At 42.2% G+C, this 25,238-nt stretch overlaps 1 protein-coding gene across 2 annotated transcripts in view; it reads left to right on the plus strand.

Annotated features, from left to right (window-relative positions):
• The first annotated feature begins 1,898 nt into the window (after window positions 1–1,898).
• The window catches only part of LOC143285748 (uncharacterized), a 31,328-nt gene continuing 7,988 nt past the window's right edge, over window positions 1,899–25,238 (plus strand). Inside the window, exon 1 of one of the 2 annotated variants that reach the window (XM_076593161.1) lies at window positions 1,899–2,326. In XM_076593161.1, coding sequence (XP_076449276.1) covers window positions 2,260–2,326 — 67 coding nt within the window. In that variant the 5' untranslated portion in view covers window positions 1,899–2,259. Of the gene's footprint in view, window positions 2,327–18,252; window positions 18,477–25,238 lie in introns of those variants that run through there. The other variant, XM_076593162.1, reaches the window with a different exon arrangement.

Here is a 25,238-nt window from a genome sequence, read left to right on the forward strand (position 1 = left end):
AGAGTTAATTAAAGCAGTGCCTGAACTGACGTGCTTGTCGAGGAAAAAACAAAACAAATGCAACCACACACACGCGCGCAATAAAAAAAAAATACACATGGTATCATACCTCTGATAACAGAAACTAAAATAACGCGTTATAATTTCCGTGGTTGCAGTGTATGAGTTGTGAATAAGGTTGAGCAAGAACAGAAAAAAATTACTCAAATTTTAAGATTATGAAAGAAAAGTTTCTTCAGTATAAGGTTGTGAGCTAGATGGAATGTAAACCACTTCAGAGGCAGTGTGGACTATTTTATTCGTCATCATCTGTGAATGACCAACAGACAGAATCAAAAGTGATCACAGTTAAGAAGAGATGAGGCCGCGACGGAAGACTGAATGAACACGACAAAAGTGGGAAGGATAAATTCACGGGAATGTGAAAATGGAGGAACTGATTGAAGTTGTACAGGTGAAGAAACGGCAAGGGCTCGGTTCATATAAAGGTGAAAAAATGGGACATGTCCAAGACAATAGCCTGCAGTAAGGAGCCATATCGAATGATTAACTGCTATCAATCGTTGCAAGACAGAAACTGTAAACATCATATATATAATTATTACAATAACCAGTTATTGATACGACTCCAAATATGAAAGAAAACTATGGGTGATACGAATGGAGAAAAACATTACCTTTTGTGTCCTGTTTACAAACAAGAACAGTCTTTCGGTTTCGTGAATTTAGTGATAAGACATTTCTGACATCGTTGCACACAGTCCAGCCAACTTCACATGGCAGAATCAGGACTGTAACGTGACTCGTCTCTAAATGCCAAGCAAAAATGAACTGCATGTACTTGGGAACGAGTAACATTCAGGATATGATTCTAAGTGAAGCGAGAGCAAACTAGTTCTCGCGGCCACGAAACGTAAAGAGTGACAGCGAAGTGAAAAGAAAAAGGGCAGTGTTTTGTTTCGCTGACAGTTCGGAGGAGATAACTCTCCTGTCTGCAGTCTTGGTGCAGCAGACGACATTGTGGCGGGAGAGGAATGTTCAAAGCAACCGCGTTGCACGTAATTCTGTGATATCACACACACACACACACACACACACACACACACACACACAGTGACATACACGTTAAAGTTCTTGTCACAAGTATTATTAAGTGTGTTATACGTTGCAGTCAATTCGCTTGAAAAAAGTTTATCACTGACATACAGACAGACAGAAAATGAGAGAATCTGCCGCTGGACCAGATAGAAACCCAGAAGAATGTACTCTACGAAACGATGTTCATACCAGGAAAAACGGACCAGGGTGTGTTGTGCTTAGCAAATTGGGAAGAAAACGAGAAGGAAAGTCAGGCACACGCAGTGAGTTAGTCAGACGAACCCACCACCGCTCTTGTGATTTCCCTACCAGCTCGACTTCACTATTACCCAGGAGGGAAGTTTTTGGCTACTTGTCTATTGTCTACTGCTATTCCCAAGGACATAACATCATGCCGATTCTGGGTTTCGAACCCTGATCACTGGTGAACACTGCATTAGAAGTCCAACGCTTAAACGATTCTGCCTAGGCGCTTCCACCTTCAACTATTTTTTGATCAACTGGTCTCCACCACGATTCAGTCCAAGGGAAACCAGTTATTTTGTATACGTTGTGTCAGATTACCTCTGCAGGTGAACGTTAATCCTCGGTTTACTGACTTGTGCTATATGTCATACCTCCAACAAAGATAAAACTGTGGACTACAGAAGATTCATAGTGAGACTAGAGAGGTGTGTGCCTTTGTTGTTTTTCTTTTCCTCTGCGGTACCACAAAACAGGAACAGCAAGTCTTTATAACACAATAATCAACTTCCACAAAACACACACACACACACACACACACACACACACACACACACACACACACACACACACACACACACAGTGAATGAGATAATAGACGAAGGTGAACACCCCCCATGCCAGCCAAGGGAAATAATAACGGTCTTTTTCAACGACAAGTCAACTACTGTACTGTTTTCGAAAACATTTCGCAACGTTGTCTTTCGCCTTTACCAAGAAACGTCAGTAGCGGGAGCCATCTCTTCGCAATCGCTTGATAATTAAACCCCCCACGTCCCGGACATGCAGAAGTCTGCTCAGTAGACTTGTTCAACGAGGCAGTGAACGCAGTTTGGACTCTTCCTGGCAGAGGGGAGTACAGGGTGCCTCAGAATTGGAAGAGTCCACTCTCGTGGCCAGTGTGGTTCCAGCATCACCATGAGTGTTGTGTTGTCTGCTTGCGTCACGGCGCCGCTCCTTCTGTCCACGTATGTGGATGCCCAAAGTAAGTACCGTGTGTGTGTGTGTGTGTGTGTGTGTGTGTGTGTGTGTGTGTGTGTGTGTGTGTGTGTGTTGTGTGTGTGTGTGTGTGTGTGTGTGTGTGTGTGTGTGCGTATGTGTGTGTGTGTGTGACATAGTGTGTGTGTGTGTGTTTATGTATATGTGTATGCGTGTGTGTGTTTGCAGTTATGACATTTGACATGTGACACCTCAACCTGCTTACCATAATTATGATAAAATACATGACGTCAAAGTTCTTATTGAAACCTACCATCCTACCGAATTTGGTAACTTTACCTCTTGTAGAAGCGAAAATACTCAAACACACACACACACACACACACACACACACACACACACACACACACACACACAGGGAGAGAGACAGAGAGAGGATGATTACATGGACTGGTTTTGTGATTAGATACAACTGAATGATTTGAATCGCGGTTGACTGGCTGTCAAAGTGATTCCATTCGACAGCTATGCTTTTGACGTTCGGTCACTATACATACTGACATCAACGAAAGATATCTTCGTCATCAGATCATTGAAATTTAAATACAAGGAAAAGACACTGGCAATGGATTGTTGTCCCCTTTAGATTGGATACTTCAGGTTTATAACCATTACTTACCTCTTGACCATACCTACTCATGTTCGTTTGAGAGAGAGAGAGAGAGAGAGAGAGAGAGAGAGAGAGAGAGAGAGCACATAGTACACATACACACTTGCACACATAAACGAACGCGCACACACACACACACACACACACACACACACAACAGAGCGCACACGCGGGCACACACACATACAGACACACACACACACACACACACACACACATAAATACAGACATACATACATACAGCCCCCATCTATCTATCTATCTATCTATCTATCTCTCTGTGTGTGTACATATATTATTCACACACACACACACACACACACACACACACACACACACACACACACACACACACACACACACACACACACACACACATATATATATATATATATAGAGAGAGAGAGAGAGAGAGAGAGATTGATAGATAGATAGATAGATAGACAGATAGCTAGCTAGCTAGCAAGATAGATAGATAGATAGATAGATAGATAGACAGACCCTCAGAGTTGCTAATCAGCAGTAAGAAGCCAAAAAGTTGCACCAAGCAAAGCCAAGGAAACGTTCGCTCACTCAGCACAGTCTTTCGAGTGCTGGTAAGTGGCGTTCTGGCATTCAAAGACAATGGAGTACATAGTACATACACCCTGAAACGAAACACCATTTGGTTTGTTCTTTAAGTGGTGTGCCCATGGAACCTTGTGAAACCTGACCTGAACAGGGCCTCTCTCTGTGTGTGTGTGTGTGTGTGTGTGTGTGTGTGTGTGTGTGTGTGTATGTGTGTGTGTGTGTGTGTGTGTGTGTGTGTGTGTGTGTGTGTGTGTTGTACCAGCCTGTCAAGAACCGAAAGGACGCACAATGTACAATGCTGCTCAACAGTTGTTCTATATCCCTTATTTCTTCAGTCACGTCCCAGAAGGTTTAAATTGGGTCTGTAAACTGTTAACATTCTATCTATCTATCTATCTATCTATCTATCTATCTATCTGTATATGTATATATATATATATATATATATGTGTGTGTGTGTGTGTGTGTGTGTGTGTGTGTGTGTGTGTGTGTGTGTGTGTGTGTGTGTGTGTGTGTGTGTGTGCAGAAAGAGAGAGACAGAGAGAGTAATAATAATAATAATAATAATAATAATAATAACACTCTCATGTCTTTATCGTAGGCCTATTCATCTGAAACAAAGCGGCTGAAACGTTCCTGGAAAATAGGTTTACTACCGAGAACAACAAAAGATCGATTTTTGTGTGAAATGCTAAACCATTAAACAACACATAGGCCTAAGCGTAAAAGATACAGACCGCGTTTGAACAAATTTACACTGTGATAAAAACAAATTTGACGGGCTCACAGGAATTGCAATTTTGCCACTAAATTTGACCTGTCCTTCCAAAAAGAGTTGGGCTTCTGTTCTACCGTTTATCCCATGTTTCTGTTCCAAACACACATGTCCTTTGCTTTTTCTGAGTTGTTAGATCTTAATTTTATACGTGATTGTATTTCACGGCTCTGTGTTCCTTCCATCCAGTTCTGTTGTTTTAGCACAAACCATGCGTTTCCCTCCCCATTTTTTGTCTTCCGTTTTCAAACCCAGCGGTGGCCTATTGGTAATATGCCCGACTAGGAACGAGCGTGAACGGGTTCGAGTCCAATATATACAGATCGGGACTTTTTCCACCTCCCTCCCTTCCCTCCTCTAGACCTTGAGTGGTGGTACTAATCTTTCGGAAAAGACGATAAACCGAGGTTCCATGTGTGTGCAGCATGCATTTTGCAAACGTAAAAGATCCCATGGCAGAATTTTGTAAAACAACACATAAAACGACCACCTGAAAACCCCTCCCACCCATTCACTTTGATTGTTAAACAGGTACACTTGCAGACAGAAAAAAAAATATATATATATATATTGGTGGTGAAGGGCTGTGGAAACGCACTTTCCCTGGGGAGAGAAGAACAAATTTCACACGGAGAAATATGCTGTGACAACAACAACAACAAAAATAGTAATACAATAGAATAAAATGCAATACGAAACGATACGATAAAAATTAACAATCACTGGCCTGTTTACTTAAGTCTGTATTCTTCGAGTTTTGTTCCCCGGTAGCTCTTTGCTATCCCAGTTATGTTCCTATGTTCTCTTATAACCTACAGTGTGACTGTAAACCAACATCTGCCTTTCAACGGTTATGAATGACAGCTCAAGCCTTACAGAAATGTTTTCGAGTAAATGCGTTTCGAAAGATCTCTCTTTTATTCCTACAACTTTTCGTTGCACTATCAACGTTCCAGATCCCCCCTCACCTCCCACCCCCTCCCCATACCACACACGTTTCGACATAATACCTGTATCGCCAGGTGTGGCACCATTCTGGCACTGAATGTGTGACTGTCACTCTTTCAGACCCAGTGTTCCTTTCATCCGTAACGTTAGCCAAACAGGACAGCGAAAGTGTTCCTGCAGTTTTCTGTGTGTGCCACACTCGGTACAGTTATGGCCTCAGAAAAGAAATATACATTTGTTTGAGACCAGAAATGTAAAACGGATGAGACGTGGGCACAGAATGGAATGGAAAGGGTCGTATTTCTCTCTCTCTCTCTCTCTCTCTCTCTCTCTCTCTCTCTCTCTCTCTCTGTGTGTGTGTGTGTGTGTGTGTGTGTTATGGGATCTGAGATACGTGGGAATGTGTGTGTGTGTGTGTGTGTGTGTGTGTGTGTGTGCTACCAACCCCCTTCCTCCCTCTCTCTCCCCTTTCGTCTCCTCTCTCAATGCCTTTTTTTTACGTTCCCGCAGTGGGTTCGCAACGAAGCACACACACACACACACACACACACACACACACTTCACAGGTAGGCGGTGGGCTTGTTCGGAATACACACTGTGCGTCAGTCTTGTGTGAATGCTCTCTCTCTCTCCCTCATATAACAGTTTTGGGCACATACACCGACTACACCGGCAGACATGAATACAAACCACTGTGTTTAAGGGAGCAGAAACACGGGGAATTGTGGTGGAGAGAGAGAGAGAGAGAGAGAGAGAGAGAGAGACGGAGAGAGAGAGAGAGAGAGAGAGAGAGTTATGGGGGCTGGCGAAATAAAGGCCAACAAACCGATACAGACTTCTGTCCATAGATACAGGGATCCTACACATTTCTCAAAATGTTAGGTACCACTTTATAACAGCAGGCATGTTTAAAAGCTAACAGCTGGGCCCACAGCAAAGTGAGGGCTGTATGATCAATGGTTTCTCCACTGCAATGGGAAGTCGTTTACAGCTTAGTCTTCTGTGGAGGACTATGACTCTGAAATCAGGAGGCAAGATTTGCACTGGCTCTAAGTGCTGCTGCTGCCTCGAGGGCTTGTCGGCCTTTGGGAACCATTCTAGCACCAACTTCTAAAACCCTATTGGTCGAGAGAGTAGCGATGTAACTTGTTCAAGACGCTCTCCACTATAATCAAATTCTAGCCAAGATAGTCAGGACAGCAGATGCCTCCTCTGCTGTTCTGGTGGTCATAGTTGGACACGACTGACCATCATACAAGAGAAACCGAAGTATGATTGAAATTCAACAGGCTGCATGTGATCTACTACTGGCCTCTCATGAAACACACAGACGGCTGTTTCGTATTTGTAATTTTTTCTTTTTATCACAACAGATTTCTCTCTGTGAAATTCGGGCTGCTCTCCCCAGGGAGATCGCGTCGCTACACTACAGCGCCACCCATAGTTTTGTATTTTTTACTGCATGCAGTATTTTTATTTGTTTTTCCCATCGAAGTGGATTTTTCTACAGAATTTTGCCAGGAACAACCCTTTTGTTGCCGTGGATTCTTTTTCGCGCGCTAAGTGCATACTGCACACGGGACCTCGGTTTATCGTCTCATCCGAATGACTAGCGTCCAAACCAACACTCAAGGTCTAGTGGAGGGGGAGTAAATATCGGCGGCTGAGCCGTGATTCGAACCAGCACGCTCAGATTCTCTCGCTTCCTACGCGGACGCGTTACCTCTAGGCCATCACTCCACATGTTTCCGGCACATGTGCTTAATGAACAGCTTGAAAAATGCGTTTGAATAATCGATGTGTCAGAAAAAAAAAGTTGATGACAGCTCTGGTTTTCATCGTAAAATAAAATGGAAGTGCACGGGCAAGAAAACACGTCTGGTAATGAGTGGAGCTCATTGCAATGGCTGCACACATCGCTGTTTGTCGGAAATTCAGGATCATTAATTTTAATATCGTGTCATCTAAAAGAAAAGTACGAGAGTTTCCAAGTGGTCTTTTTTTCTTTGTGTGTGTGTGTGTGTGTGTGTGTGTGGTTTCAGTTGCATGCAAGTCCACGGAGCACATCGTTATCTCTTTTTTTCTTTCTTTTTCTTCGTTCTTTTTCTTTATAGTGCTCTGCACGTGACTTTCTTCATTGGCCGAAAAAAACAAAAACAAACAATCAACAACAACAAAAACCTGCTCCAAATAGTCCTTTACTTTTTGTGAACCTTGTATGAGTGATCCCAGCAGCGCCATGTTTGCTTGGCGTTAGGGAATTTCCACAAAGTCTTCACAGGTTCTGTGTTGTGAGTTTTAATAACTTAACACTAACCAAACTTTAGCGCTTTCAAAGATCGCTTTTGTGCAGCCCAGACTTTTGGAGCTTACATGTGACGAAGGCTGTTCCTTAGCAATGTTCTTGTGTACATACGCACGTACACCACCCCCTCCACACCACCTCACGTCCCCTCCGCTTCCTCCCTCCCTCCCCCCACACACATAAACACGTGTCAACAGTTCACCACCCAACGTCCCCCAGTGACAGGAAATCAGAAAAGCTGAGCAAAGAGTTGGCCAAGCGCAAAGCGACTTCTCCTGATTTTCCGTGTCCACACACAGCGAACAGTGAACGAACGTCATCAGGTGCGTCGGTTGTCAAGGGCCAGCACTCCATTAACACTGACAGACGATCGGGAGCTTCTGTGAGTGAAATGGCAACATATATACAGAGTTCCCAAAATGTTAAGGACCATTTGACAACTTGTACAAAAACTGTCGTCTTTGGCTTTGGTAATGAATAATGTTCGGTAAACTGCGGTGTATTCAGCCGATGTTATGAGCACTACTCGTAATGAAAAGTGCTTTTTTGCACGTGCAATTATATATTTTCGTAATGAAAAAAAAACAAACACAGTTGCAGTTTATAAGCCCATTAATGAATAACTTTAAATGTTTGGGTGAAACATCGATTTTCCACACGCATTTTATAACCTGTTTATCGTGCACGTGTTTCTGAAACACCCGTCAGCGAATTTAATGAGAGGCTGGTAGTAGACACAGTCTGCATTCTTCAAACCATCTCTCGGTTTTCTTTCTTTTATATTCTTTTTTTTTCTTCAAGATTTTATGAACAACATACCTGGTTTTATAAAGTGGTCAATAACTTTTTGTGAAGTCTGTATTTCACGGTCAGCAGAGAGGCCAGTCGGCCCGATGTGATCCAGGGCCGTAGGAGCAAGACAGGGATGGATGGAAATCGTCTTTTTGTGTGTAGGGTGAGGGGTAGGGGTATGGTAAGGGGGTCGGGGGTGGGGTGGGGGGGGGGGGGGCGTGGAGGACTGCCTCCGGGGATAGGGGTGGGGTAAGTGGCGTCTGTGTGTGCATGTAAGCGAAAGTGGCGCTTGGAAGAGAAGGTGGGCGATGGAAAAAGGTGTGTGTGTGTGTGTGTGTGTGTGTGTGTGTGTGTGCGCGCGCGCGCGCGCACGATCCCACCTCTCCCTCTCTTTCTAATATAAAAGTTGCAACAAGGAGTGGAGAGGAGAGTGAGTTGCCTTCATTCAGTGAATACCCAGCCTACCATCTAAGCATTAAAACACACACACACACACACACACACACACACACACACACACACACACACACGACACACACACACGCACACAAGTACGTACGCACGCACACACACCCTTTCCTCCAACCTGTCCCCCACCCCCCTCTCCCCCGTTCACACAGAAAAAAAATAAAACGCAGCAAACACTGGTGCCAGAAAAGTGCATGACGTCAGGAGAGGTCAGACGTTCCGCCTTAACCCTACCCTCCCCCCCTCACCCTCCCTCATCCCCCCTCCCCCTGCAACCCCAACCTGACACCCTCCTCTGTTGTGTCACCAAAACCTTCGGGGTGGCGACAAACGCAACACCTCTATTATACCTGTCGTCGCTGACTCACCTGAGTGATCAGATCGATGTACACTGTGTCCTTCTACAGGTTCTGAGACAGGGGAGGGGGACTTGGGGGGTGATCGATTCGTTAATCACCTAGGAGTGTGAGTTATCTGATCTGCAGGAGGCATTGCTACCCCCTATTGAGTCTGCTGTCAACGCGGCGGGGTGCTGTCTGTTCAGTGCCAGTGCCAGTGCCTGTGTCTTGTGTCTTGTCAGTCCGTTTTTGGATGTCTTTCATATCAGCTGGTGAAAAAAAAAGGAGGCGCCTGTCTGTGTAATTGTTCTGTACCTTTTTGTGTATGTGTGTTGTTTTTGCTTTTTGTTGTTGTTTTTTTCTCTCTTTATTTTCTCGTGTTTTTTTTTCACGGCCTGACGGTTGCGAAAGCCAAGATCTGCTCCTTTTATTCGTTTTTTTTTTAGCCGGTCTGGTTTAGCGTATATGGATCAGTCCGCACGATTCGACACTTCCACGAAACTGAAATTAAAGTAATTTTTATTTTTATTATTATTATTTTTTTATTTTTTGTATAGTAATAGATAAACAGTACGACAGTGACTAAGTAACTGCTGAGTCAGCTTTGAGCCTGAACGGTCACAACGAAAAAAAATAATTGAAACAAAAACTACATCAACTCTCATGTCCTTTTTGTGGTTTTGCTATTGATTATTAATTAATTAATGATATGATGTCTAGTTAACCTTTTGCTGCCCGTGTGGTTCGTCTCAGCCAAAAACCTATTTCCGTATCGATCGAGGGGGAACTGCCACTAACATGACAATGGGAAACTTTTTCACTGGATGTCAGGATATTGCCACAAAGACTCAAGTAGCTTGTTTGCGTTGATTGGTTGATTGTTGGTGCCTGTACGGGGTATTTCAGCGAAAAAAGAAATAAAGTGAGATGGAATAAATTTCACAGTTAAGTGGATGGCTAAGTTGGTAAACAGGTCAGCAGGAGGCCATTCATTTTGGCCAATTTATTTATCTATTTAATTATTTATTTATCGGTTTTTGTTTGTTTGTTTGTTTGCGTTTTATTTTTCGTTTTTTTTGTTTTTGTTTTTTTTATTATTTTTTTATTATTATTATTCATGCTCATCCTATTTGTTTGTTTATTGTCTTGTAGGCTGTAGTTTGTAAATAGGTCAGGAGGCAGCGATTTCATTCATTCATTCACATTATTATTTATTACCTATTGGATAACGCATGACACAGCATTCGATGCGGTATGTACACAGCGTGAAGTGAGGGAGAACGAGTGACCAGCAGTCAGACTATCGACACGACACTGTCCGTTTCTCTTCCTTTTACTTGGTTTTTCTTTCGTTCCTCCTTCCACCACACAACTGTACCAATACCTGTTCTTTGCTTGCTATTTATTCACCGTGCGGCGTATCAGTACCTTTCCTTTGGTTACTGTCCACCGTGCAGCATATCAATAACTATTCTTTGCTACCTATCCACCGTGCAATATATTGATAACGATTCTTTCCTTACTATTCACCATACAACATATCAATAGCTAATCTTTGCTTACTGTTCACCATACAACATATCAATAGCTAATCTTTGCTTACTATTCACCATACAACATATCAATAGCTAATCTTTGCTTACTATTCACCATACAACATATCAATAGCTAATCTTTGCTTACTATTCACCATACAGCATTTCAATAGCTAATCTTTGCTTACTATCACCATACAACATATCAATAGCTAATCTTTGCTTCCTGTTCTCCATACAACATATCAATAGCTAATCTTTGCTTACTGTTCACCATACAACATATCAATAGCTAATCTTTCCTTACTATTCACCATACAACATATCAATAGCTAATCTTTGCTTACTATTCACCATACAACATATCAATAGCTAATCTTTCCTTACTATTCACCATACAACATATCAATAGCTAATCTTTGCTTACTATTCACCGTGTAACATATTCATAACTATTCTTTGCTTACTATCCACCGTGCAACATACTAATACCTATTCTTTGCTTTCTATCCACCGTGCAACATATTCATACTTATTCTTTGCTTACTATTCACGGTGCAGCATATCAATATCTTTTCTTTGCTTACTATCCATTGTGCAACATATCAGTATATATTCTTTGCTTACTATCCATCTTGCAACATATCAGTACCCTTTCTTTGCTTACTATCCACCGTGCAACATATTAATACTTATTCTTTGCTTACTATTCACCGTGCAACATATCAACACCTTTTCTTTGCTTATTATCCACCGTGCAACATATCAATACCTATTCTTTGCTTACTATCCACCGTGCAACATATTAATACCTATTCTTTGCCTACTCTCCACCGTGCACACACACACACACACACACACACACACACACACACACACACACACACTCACACACATATACACACACACACACACACACACACACACACACACACACACACACACACACACATATATATAGTCTTTGCTTACTATCCACCAAGCGCGTTGGGTTACGCTGCTGGTCAGGCATCTGCTTGGCTTGGCAGATGTGGTGTAGCGTATATGGTTTTGTCCGAACGCAGTGACGCCTCCTTGAGCTACTGAAACTGAAACTGAAACTACTATCCACCGTGCAACATACCAGTACCTCCATGCTTACTACCCATACACTCCAAAAATCAACACATGATCCTCATCAAGAAAGCCTTAAAAGAAAAAAAATAATCAATGTACATAATTATTACTAAACCGTACAGCAGCATTTGGAAAAAATATATTTAAGAGTCTAGCAGTATTTTGGATAAGAGCTAACACTGGTTACGTAATATTGTGTAACACGAAAATCATCCACCAGTAAGACCACACCACACCACACAACACCACACCATATATAATGCCACTTTACGGCGGAACAACACAACAAATGAATAAGAGAATGTGCATACTGATCTTGTTTTCCACTTCTGTGTCTTCATGTGCTCTTGTGTCGTACAATGCACGACTATATGATAAGTACTGTTTCATGTGAGGCGCTCAGAGCACATCTTTGGGGAGTTTGCGCCATATAAGTACAATTTGTTATTATCATTATTATCATTCTAATAACAAACTAACTTACTAAATAAAAAACAAAACAAAATAAATATATGAATACGTAAGATAAATAAATAAATGAATAAATGTATAAAATAAATAACAAGTAAATAAATGAATCATCCAGAAGAAAACTAGCACGCCATCTAATCTGGCGATTTGAGAGAATCGAGGGTTGCGAAATGCTGTGTCAATGGGCCACCCATCCGGGTGGGACTAAGATGACGTCATTTTGAGAAAACAATTTCCGCGCTGTTCACAAATGCAGGCCACTGGCCACTGCAGTCATCTGTGCAATGTGTTGTGACCTCCAGGCCACTGCAGTCACCTGTGCAATGTGTTGTGGCCTCCAGGTCACTGCAGTCACCTGTGCAATGTGTTGTGGCCTCCAGGCCACTGCAGTCACCTGTCACCTGTGCAATGTGTTGTGGCCTCCAGGCCACTGACCACTGCAGTCACCTGTGCAATGTGTTGTGGCCCCCAGGCCACTGGCCACTGGAGTCACCTGTCACCTGTGCAATGTGTTGTGGCCTCCAGGCCACTGCAGTCACCTGTCACCTGTGCAATGCAGTCACCTGTGCAATGTGTTGTGGCCTCCAGGCCACTGGCCACTGCAGTCACCTGTCACCTGTGCAATGTGTTGTGGCCTCCAGGCCACTAGTCACGTGTGCAATGTGTTGTGGCCTCCAGGCTACTGCAGTCACCTGTGCAATGTGTTGTATCCTCCAGGCCACTGCAGTCACCTGTGCAATGTGTTGTATCCTCCAGGCCACTGCAGTCACCTGTGCAATGTGTTGTATCCTCCAGGCCACTGCAGTCACCTGCGCAATGTGTTGTGGCCTCCAGGCCACTGGCCACTGCAGTCACCTGCGCAATGTGTTGTGGCCTCCAGGCCACTGCAGTCACCTGTCACCTGTGCAGTGTGTTGTGGCCTTCAGACCACTGGCCACTGCAGTCACCTGTGCAATGTGTTGTGGCCTCCAGGCCACTGCAGTCACCTGTCACCTGTGCAGTGTTGTGGCCTCCAGGCTTGCTCGCTCGCTTACTCACTGTTTTTCCATACATGAGTCGTTCAGCTTTGTACTGACAGCAGTTGTAACCGCTGTTTAGAAATCTTTGTATTGTATTGTATTGTATTGTATTTATTGTATTGCATTGCATTGTACTGTACTGCATTGTATTGCACTGTACTGTATTGCGTTGTATTGCGTAGTATTGCGTTACGTTGCGTTGTGTGTTGTGTTGTATTGTATCACTTTTTGTCACAAAATAATCATTTCTCTGTGTGAAATTCGGGCTGCTAATTCGTGGAGAGCTCGTCGCCAGAGTGCAGCGCCACCCATAACATTTTCTTCTTTTTTCTCTGCAAAATGTATTAATTTTCCTATCAAATTGATTTTTTTTTTACCAGACGTTTGCCAGAGACGACCCTTTTGTCGCTGCGGGTTCTTTTACGTGCGTCAAGCGTCTGCTGTACACGGGTCCTCGGTTTATCATCTCAGCTGAAAGACTAGCGCGCAGACCACCTCTAAAGGTCAGGTGGATGGGGGGAACAACAATAACAACGGTCTGTATGGATTCGAACCCGTGGACACTCGCTTTCTAGTCGGGCGCATTACCACCAGACCACTGCTGTGTCTATATGTCTGTATGTATGTGTCTAAGTATCTGTTTATCTATGGCGCGTCTGTGGCGTATGTTTGTCTCTTCAACACAAAATAACAAAAACCACAATAAAAAGGAACCTCTTAGAGCAGCGATGCGGTCATACTTTTTATCGGCATCGGCTAACTTCAGTAACTTCAGTTTCACGGAATCGTTGAAGGTTCTGTTTCAGTATGATATCAACAGAGTTTATTTTAAGAATCAGGAATCGACTGTGAGCATATTTGTTTACTTTCTTTGATACGCTTAGAACCAGTTAATGTTCTGATTGAACCGAATGGTGATCGTAAGATCTGCCGATAACTTGTTTGCAAGCAGTTGAATACCGTGCATGGTTTACAGAAGCTAGCTGTTCCCCCCATTCAACCAGCCCAGTTGTGCAGTGAAGACAACGGTGACGTTTTGTATCAGCCACCAACGCCACACGAAGAGAAACAGCTACATTGTTATCCGGCGAGGATTTCGGTGCCAGCCGACTGACTGTCAGCAACAAAAGGTCCCTGCCTTTTCATGGGCACCAACAAAACACACCTCTTGCTTGAATGCCTATTGCCAAGCACTCTTTTCTTCCTCCAAGCCAATTCTGCAGTCTTCTTTCCATACAGCTTGGGTCATGTTTTTGGATTCCACTGAGGCATAGGTTCGTAGGATTGCTATGGAGAAAGCAATGATTCCATGCAGGGAGGATTAACTGTGCTCTGGTGGTGTATGATTCCGTGTTTTTCTCGCACAAAATATTGAAGCTATGGTGCAGTTATTTGTGCCGTTATTTTCTCACTGATTTGATCATACCCATTCTGACGTTTCAGGCTGAAAGGTAAAGCATAAAATTTCGCTGGTTTAGCTTTTTGGTCTGAAGGTTTAGATTCTACCATATCATGCCTTACCGTCGTCATAGCTTGTGGAAACGAAGAAAACGGTTGTAGGGTTTCTTGTGTTGTTGTCATTTTCTTAGTAACAAGCATTAAGAGATAATGGGGACCCTCACGACGCATTATTACATTTGTGTTTTCTGATTATAAATTAATGTAACTGCACAGATAAAATTGCTTGCAAAGAAAACTTTAATCTTTCTTCTGATGAATAATTGAGAAATAAAACATTATGATGATCAAATTGTATCACAATCTGACTTCACAGTACCCCACCGAAAATGTCGCCATCTGCACCAGCATGGGGTAACTCGCTACAGGGGCAGGGGCAGAGCGACGCATCTATATTTCCTATGGTGCAGGTCGCGACAAGACATGATGTTCTACTATTCTTAACTAAATTCGTGACAATTGGGACAATTCACGCTTGTATTTTTGGGCTAAATCGAAAAAGGCAATTCAAATTAACACAGAAAATATTTTTTGTTTTTAGTTTATGTTCGTCTTTCAGAATTATGACAGAATTTCTTAGCAGCATTTGTACCATGTTCTCTACAATGTAGTCCCGAGAAACATTCACAAAACAGAGGAAGAAGCAAAATTATAAGAGCAACTCTTTCTCCTCCCCCCCCTCCCCAGCCCTTTTCTTCTCTCCCATTCACTCACACACAGCAGCAAGGTTAATCTTTACAACCAAAAGGACTGACGATGTCACGTATCTTCTGCATTCTCTTCACTGGTTTCCATTTTCTGTCCGCATTCAGTACAAAGTCGTAACTCTCTCCTTCAAATTCTTTTCGGGTGCTGCCCCTCGACAACTCAGATCGTCTTCCGATTCACGGCGGCTACTCGCTCCCCGCTCCAATCCTCCGGTGATTCTTCCCTTTCTCATTCAGCTCCATCTGTGTGGAATAGTTTACCTCACGATCTTCGCCACTCTCCCTCATTTCAATCTTTAAAACTGGTATGAAAACTGGTATGCATGGACCTAAGGACCTTTCCAATGACATTCAGTTATAATCCATGCAAACTCTCTCTCTCTCTCTCTCTCTGTGTGTGTGTGTGTGTGTGTGTGTGTGTGTGTGTTTAATTAAGTAATGTAATACGCGTTATCTTTGAATCGGTTTCATGCTTTTGTGCGATAAATCATTATTTTTCTTCTTCCCTTTGTGAGTTATTGCGTGTTGTGTGTGTTATAATCAATGTTTGTTTGTTGTTTTTGTTGTTGTTTTTGTTTGTTTGTTTGTTTGTTTTCTTTTTTTTGTAAAGCGCTTTGAGCTCCCTTTAAGGAAGGAAAGCGTTCAATAGTATCCATTATTATCATACATTTTTAGCTGATGTACAATCGCATTTTATTGTCTGCTGGAAAGCTGCAGGCCCTACAAACATTCCAAACTTGTTTCTGAAAGCGAATTATGATACACTCAAAATAATACTCATGCAAATAAAGAGAAACAATTGTAATTGAAATCGGAAATTATCTAACCTTCATTTTTGGTTGTAAGCATATTGCATTAACGCACGCGCCAGCTCGCACATTATGCATTGAGACACACACACACAGGATCCCTGTATGCTTAACAACAATAATAATGATGATACCCTTCATCAGAGATGCATGATGATCATAGAAATTAGTTGATCTAAGCATGTAAGGATTGTGAAAAAGATGCATAGTACTGTCATTAACATTGACACAGTTTCAGTTTCAGTTTCAGTAGCTCAAGGAGGCGTCACTGCGTTCGGACAAAACCATATACGCTACACCACATCTGCCAAGCAGATGCCTGACCAGCAGCGTAACCCAACGCGCTTAGTCAGGCCTTGAGCCAGATATCACATACCGCATATTTGTTTAATGCTCAATCCCACATAGATGTCTATGTTTTGATAAATTGTTTAAAGTAAAAAAAAAGGGGCGAAATATTCTGAAAGACAAAGACACACGCATTTCCTAGATTGAGTTAGATGAGCATTGAAGCTAAACTCGCTTCCATCAGACCAAACACACACACACACGCACACACACACACACACACACACACACACACACACACACACACACACACACACACACACACACACACACACACACACACACACACACACTTTATAAAGAAATAAAGGAAGTTTGCGCAGTCCAAACGAAATTTGTGCATTTGTTCCCATATCAATAGTATTTACGTTGATCAAAGCGTCTTGCAGTCCACTGGAAATCCAATCTTGGGGGGCTTCCACATGTGACGACTGTGTCTTGAACAGTTCTGTTGGCGGCGGAATTCCTTCAGAAGTTTAAAAAAAAATCTTTTTATATTCTTCTTCGTCGCTCTTAAGACAGCATCATAAGACAGGCCAAATGTTTTTTTTCCTGCTCTGCGAACAGTCATCAATCCGGTAAGACTTACACTTAAAGCAATGGCGAGGTTCTGAACACAGCCTATGAACTCATGTGTACGTCATTACTCAACAAACATTGGCAACATCAGTGACAATAGCAATATGAACATCATACTTAATCCACAAACATACATTTGATAATATTCAAGCATCCTGATGTAAATGCACTCTGACTCATTAACCCGTCCACCTCACCCCACCCCACCCCACCCCCACCCCACTCCCGCCCACCCGACACGCACATACACGCACGCGCACACTCATAAATTTTTGACAAAATATGTTGTCAAAGAAATCTTTTATACAAAAGGATAGGGATAGCTTGCTGCAGAAATGAGGCAGGTCAAGACAGTACTGTGGAGCCTCGAGACATTGTTGGGGCAGTTCCAGACTTTGCAGCGTCACCTCGAGACAGCTTGGCCCGACCTACCCTGCTAACGTAGTAACCTACCCCATCGCAAACTGCCCCAAACCAATTACTATAAAAAAAAAAAAATAAATAAAGAAAAATAAATAAATAAATAAAATATAAAAAAAGATTAAGAACACGGGGCGTTTTTCACTGAATCAATTATTCCACAATATTCCTGAAACATTAACAAATTCAAAACTGCTTTGTTACCAATGTGTGTATGTGTGAAAATAAGATAGGTATTGGAGATATGAAAGCAGCATACAAATTTACTTACAGCGTCAAAAGTTCGCAGTGGTTCTGATTAGACCCTTTCTGGCGCCGAGTTTGTTTCCGTTCCAGCCTGGCGCCGTAAGTAGCTCGGGTTCATCAAAATCCGGAAGCACAAACAGTGCTGAACAAAGTGTGAAAAGAAACCCAAATTTGTCGGCAGTGTATCAACCTGCCCCATGTTGCGATGATCCCCCGTTTCCTTTATGATGTTGTGGATGGTTTGGTTGATGTTACAATATTCTTGTGATTTCTTTTGTTGTTGTTGACGGCGAACATCTGATAGGACACTGTGTTATAGCATATTATTTTCAGTTATTTTCAGAAATCCGTTCTTTCTCTGCTTTCTGTTCTGAACGTCCTTCAGCAGGTGTGCAAGTGAAAAAAAAGAAGGTTTTTGACACCTCACGCTCGGAAGCCTTACCTTTTCAGTGACTCAAAGACAAGCAGTGTGGACACTTTACGTGATGTTATCCTGACTTGGTATACTCCAGGATTAAAGCTTGCCTTCTGACAGTGTGTGTGTGACCATACTATATCTTGCCAGTGATGGTCACATCTTGTCTGTGGCGGAGTGACGTACTGTAGTGTGCCGCAATGAGTGGTAAGTATTCCAGTGGTTTGGTACTACTATTGCTACTGCTACTGCTGCTACTACTACTTGTGCTGCTGCTTCGGCTGCTACTACTACTACAATTATTGCTGTCACTGCTGCTGCTGCTGCTACTACTACTACTGCCATTACTACTACTATCGATGAATATTTATGCACTCTGTTCAGACAACAGTTCTGGCGCTTTACAAAACACATTGTTCTACATCTATGTTACATTTATATCATCCAAAAATACATCTAGGAAACTATATCATGTACTTACATATGTAAACACGTACACAATGCATACTTACAAACATACATGGAAACACAGACAAAGACACAGACAGACAGACAGACAGACAGACAGACAGACACACACACACACACACACACACACACACACACACACACACACACACACACACACACACACTGATAGTGAAAGGACGCTAAACTAAAGAACGAACACACACACACACACACACACACACACACACACACACACACACACACACACACACACACACATACACACACACACACACACGCTTAATCTCTCCTCACCATTTTCACCGTTGCCCTCCGGAGAGTGTGAAAGTGCTGTGTTTTCTGCCTGCAGTTAATGTGCCGTGACTGTGAAGTGTTTTTCGTCTCTGCGGTCAAGAGGGCCGGATTTCTCCCTCAATTACAGCAGAATAATAAGTCCTGGAACCAACCTACCTGCTGTTGGACAGCTGTATATGAAACAGTTCTGTTCTACAACAGTGTGTGTATTGCGACTTGGCTGTGTGTGGGTGGGAAGAGGTGTGGAATGGAGTGGTTGGGAGGGAGATTGTTTTCTGTCTTTTTAGAATACCCTTTTTTTTCTGACCCTCACTTTATCCTTTTTCTGCTCCTTCTGTCACACACACACACACACACACACACACACACACACACACACACATATATATATATATATATATATGACACACACACACACATACACACACACACACACACACACACACACACACACATATATATATATATATATATATATATATATATATATAGAGAGAGAGAGAGAGAGAGAGAGAGAGAGATGACACACACACACACACACACACATATATATATATATATATATATATATATATATATCACAGATTGACATAAGTTTACAGTTGGGCCAACATTCAAAGTGAGAGCTGTATTATCAATGGTTTCTACGCTGCGATGGGAAATCATTTACAGTTCAGTCTTTTTTGAAGGACTATGTCCTACATACTAGGAGCCAAAATTACACCGGCTCTTAGTGCTGCAGCCTTGGGGGCTAGCTGGCCTTTTGGGAACGATCCCAACGCCGACTGTCCTAAAACACTCTTGGCCGACAGAGTGGGGATGTAACTTGGACAAGACACTCTCCGCTATGATCAAATTCTAGCCAGATAGTTGGGACAGTAGCAGCCTCCTCTGCTGCTGTTATGATGGTAATAGTCGGACACAACTGACTATCACACACACACACACACACACACACGCGCGCGCGCGCGCGCGCGCACACACACACACACACACACACATATATATATATATATATATATATATATATATATATATATATATATATCAAGACGTCTTGCGATAACGTACCTATCTATCTATCTCTCTCTCTCTCTCTCTCTCTCTCTCTCTCTCTATATATATATATATATATATATATATATATATATATATATATGCTTTTATACGGGTCAGAGGTTTGGGGCTTGCTAAACGACTCACGCATTGAAAAGGCACATTTATTTGCTTTAAAAAAACTTCTTAATGTATCTCCAAAAACGCCAAACGACATGGTATATGGTGAAACGGGCAGGAAACCACTATGGATAGATGCAAAAGTAAATGCAATTCGATATTGGCTACGTCTTACCAGAATGGAAAATAGTAGACTTCCTAAGAAATCATACAACATGCTTCTTAATATTCATGACAATGGTAAAGATTGCTGGGTCACGGATGTCCAGAGACATTTAACAATTTATGGTTTTGGGTTTGTTTGGCTTAATCAAGGGGTACAAGAGATTAACTGGTTTTTACGAGAATATAAAGAACGTATATCTGACTGTTGGTTACAAGGGTGGAATGAAAGAATCAAGGAACGTGAAAGATATTCTGTGTACAGATTGTTCAAAACTGAATTATCTTTAGAACCTTACTTCGAAAGTATCAAAAATATTAAACTTCGAGACACATTCATTCGATTCAGGCTGGCATATCTGACATAAAAACACATAAATTACGCTTTTCTTCTGACTATGGGGTAGATTTATCGTGTCCTTTGTGTAAATGCCGATTGGAAGATGAAACGCATTTTCTGTCGATGTGCACAGCAACCGATGATTTAAGACAGAAATATTTTACAAAAGAAAACGTGAAGAAACTTAAAATACATCCCATGGCGTTTTTGTGTGATGTGCAACATTCAAACAGCTTAGCAAAATTTATTTACCATAGTTTAAGACTGCGAAGGGACTCAGCGTAAATGATCTCACATACAAAGCTTCATTTCGAAAACCAATTCTTAGCATGCAAAATGCCATTCGATTTATGTTGCCACTGTTTAATTGATTCGTTGGTGGAAATGTATGTTAATCGATTGTGAAGATAGTTAAATTGACAAATTTTATTTGAATATTCTCTCTCTCTCTCTCTCTCTCTCTCTCTCTCTCTCTCTCTCTCTCTCTCTCTCTCTCTCTCTCTCTCTCTCTCCCCCTCCCTCTCTGTGACTACGTAATCGGGTCGATGGCCTCGGGTTACTTAGATATCAACCTCAGCAGTAGTCTACGATGATTGTGCGTATACATACCGTTAGATATTGTTTTGTCTTCCTTATGAAAAGCAATAGAATGTTGTGAAAAGTGTAGGAGGGAGGGAACGTTCGAAGGGGTGGGAGAGGGGGGGAGCGTGTTTTCCACGGTGATATGAGCATGTTGCTTAAGTCATTAAACCATTTGAATCTTGAATCTATATATATATATATATATATATATATATTATGTATATAACATAGAAATTAATAATCATTATCATCTTCGTCATCGTCACTACAATCATCATGCTTACAATATATTTCTTTTTCGTACATAATTATATTTGTATTGGCGTATAGACATAAATACACTGAAATAGAATTCAGAAGAAAGTTAAACATCAATGTACACATCCCCACTTCACCACCACCACCCCACCTCCCCGACCCCCCGCCCATCCTCTCCCGCCCCCTTTCTGTTTTACTTTTTACTTAAGTGGAAATATCTGACCGACGTGTATCCCACGACGTTGTCCTTGTTGTCCCCTTGGTGACAAGGGGGAAACAGACATACGCTGGTAGCTGCGTGAACCGTCTGTTGGAGAGGGGGGGGGGGTGAGGGTGTGGGGGAAGGAGGAACGGAGAGGGGGTGAGAGGGGTGGGGTGGTGGCCTGAGGCATTGGGGGGTGGGCGTGGAGGGTGGGAGGGGGCAGGGCGGAGCAGGAACCCCGAGGAGGTCCGACTCCCGGCTGCGAACAGTTTGACTCTGAGAGCTCAAGGTAATTAATCGTTAATCTCCGATCACCTGAGGAGGCGGAGAATGGGCGATAATCTGTATCGTCGACAAACAATCGAGAAAGCATTCTTGGGTGAAGGCCAATTGAAGCGTAGTTATCATCTCTCGGAGACCAAACTCTTAAATGTATCAAATATAACAGCTCAGTGAGCAATGATTATAAAATAATACTGCTTGTCTTTTATTGGTCAAACGAAACCGAGCAACATTTAGAACTACCCACTTGTTGAGAGGAGAAGTTGTGTACTTCGACTCGTAGAGTCTTCAAAGCAACTCATGGCGGAGAGTGGCTTGCCCAGGTTATATCCCCACTCTTTCGGCCAAGAGTATGCAAATTGCTATTTACTTGCAGATGAATCAATGTTGTATCAACTTTTCAAACGACCGTTAAAAAAAACATATTTTTTCCAATATCCACCACAGCACAGTTATAGTCCCACGTGTCCATTGTGTTCAGCTACTTGACAATGTGACAGAGAAAGACAGAGGCGGAGGGTCAAAAACTGAGATTTGTAATGACGACGACGATGGCAATGATGATGACGCATGACGCGCCTTTCCTCTCTGACCACCCAGCGTGTGTGTGTGTGTGTGTGTGTGTGTGCGTGCGTGAGTGCGTGCGTGCGTGCGTGTGTGTGTGTGTGTGTGTGTTTCAGTTTAACTTCTATTCACTATAAGTGTTATTTGAGGGAAAGGAGAAAAGTAGTGGATAAAGGAAAGGGAATGCATGTGAATATTAGTGTAAGAAAGTGTTCATGTAATGTATAAGAGGAAAAGCATACTATAAGAAATTAAAGTTTAAAGAGATTGTGGTGTGTAATGAATGAGGTGTCATAGGAAGGAGAATATGTGTATGCATATCAGCAAGTATTAACTCACAACAATGTAAATATAAATTACGACATTAATTAGAAAACATCAAAGGAGGATACCAACTTGACTGGAGTTTAGAATTTCCGAGAACATTCTAAGCAATGAATAATCATTCAAAATTTTGTCAGTGGCTAATGGAATATTAGTAGAAAAGTCATCAAAGTGTGTGTGTGTGTGTGTGTGTGTGTGTGTGTGTGTGTGTGTGTGTTCGTGCGTGCGTGCGTGTGTGTGTGTGTGTGTGTGTGTGACAGAGAGAGAGAGAGAGAGAGAGAGAGAGAGAGAGAGAAAGAGAGAGAACTCAGAACTCAGAAAAGTTTAATATATATCGGACTTCGGACACAATACAAAGGGTGGGTGTGGGAGATAAAAGATAAAAACTGTGTTACCTCTAGCACAAAACCAAAACTTCACGATCAATTTCATAATGAATTCACACTTAAACAATGTACCCCAAATACAGAAGATGTTTACATGCAGCAGGTCTGCCTTAACCATGTTGGATCGCAGTGCACAAAATGAACTTGTATTCATTTATTGATCGCATGAAATACGTATCTCGATAAATCATGCCTATGAGATATATTCACTGTTCTGAACAGCATAGACAAGGAGGGCCGTCTACCTAATTCTTTTAATAGATTATTTCTTAAATTTCCATATACGAAGCAAGTGATTTAAAAAAAACAAACAACTGCTGTTCATTCTCAACTTGATCCTTAGAAAATGGGTATGCTCTGTCCTGTTCTGATTGACTAGAACGATGTATATTGTTATTGAGTGGGAGTCATGTGTGTTTAAATAACAGCAAAACGGAAGCAGTGGGAGTTTTTCGAGAACAGCTTTACATCATCAATAACTTTCATATCTGCCAGGGTCTCTGACAGCGTCAGTTCATTCTTGACTGGACATGTCAACATGTTTCTGATTAAATATACTATGGAACATTTTTACAACTCCAGCAACCAAACAACTCTAAAAAACCAGTTGAACACACGATTTCTCTTATCTTTGATATCCAACAGTGTTATCAATATCAATCTAGTTCCAGTAGAATATGATATGCTAGGTGTGGTATTCTTTCAATATTCTTCTGTAACAGCCTAGACCGATATCTTAAACATGATTATTCTATGAATTCACCTACAGCGGGAATCTACCCAATTCTCCACACACCATTTTGAAAGGCATCTTGGCTGAACACTCAGGAATAGCATACATGCTTATATGTGCACTTTTTTTTTCTTCTAAATGTTTCAGTATGTCCAATCTCCAAATCTGAGAGAAAAAGAGAGAGAGAGACGAGTATCCGTGTGTGTGTGTGTGTGTGTGTGTGTGTGTGTGTGTGTGTGTGTGTGTGTGTGCGAGCGCGCGCGCGCGCGCGGTTAATGCACACTTGCATTTGTCCGTGTGTGTTTTTCACACACACATGCATACACATAAATATACATACGCTCACAAACACACATATACACTCTCTCACTCTCTCTCTCTCTCTCTCACACACACACACACACACACACACACACACACACACACACACACACACACACACACTCACACACATAGAAGGCACTGACAACCAGAGAGACATAGAATGCTGCAGTTCACTCTAACACATTCGTGAGCGCGCAACCAGGGGAGGTATCAAGACGAACAACACACCACTGTGCCATTTTCACACACACACACACACACACACACACACACACACACACACACTGCGCCTAGCTGTACAGCCCATTCAATCACGTGGACCTGCAAGTACTTTGAACTGCAGAAGTTGAATCGTAAAAGTTTCAGTTTCTGTATACAATCTCTAAGTCAGTCTCTTTTTATCTGTCTATCACACAGACACATATACACAATGAACACACACACACACACACACACACACACACACACACACACACACACACACACTCTCTCTCTCTCTCTCTCTCTCTCTCTCTCTCTCTATATATATATATATATATAATTATTTCACTCACACTCTCTCTCTCTCACACACACACACACACACACACACACACACACACACACGTACCTTTCCTTGTCACAATCGAACACACACACACACACACACACACACACACACACACACACACACACACACACACGTGCCTTTCCTTGTCACGATCGAATACGCGCACACACACACACACACACAACACACACACACACACACACACACACACACACACACACACACACACACACACACACACACACACACACACACACACGCCAAAATCCTTTTCACTATCAAACAAATTCTATCACTAAGATCCTGGACTTTTCCAGCAGC

The sequence above is a fragment of the Babylonia areolata genome, chromosome 9 (genome assembly GCF_041734735.1).
Source record: "Babylonia areolata isolate BAREFJ2019XMU chromosome 9, ASM4173473v1, whole genome shotgun sequence".
NCBI classification, from domain to species: domain Eukaryota; kingdom Metazoa; phylum Mollusca; class Gastropoda; order Neogastropoda; family Buccinidae; genus Babylonia; species Babylonia areolata.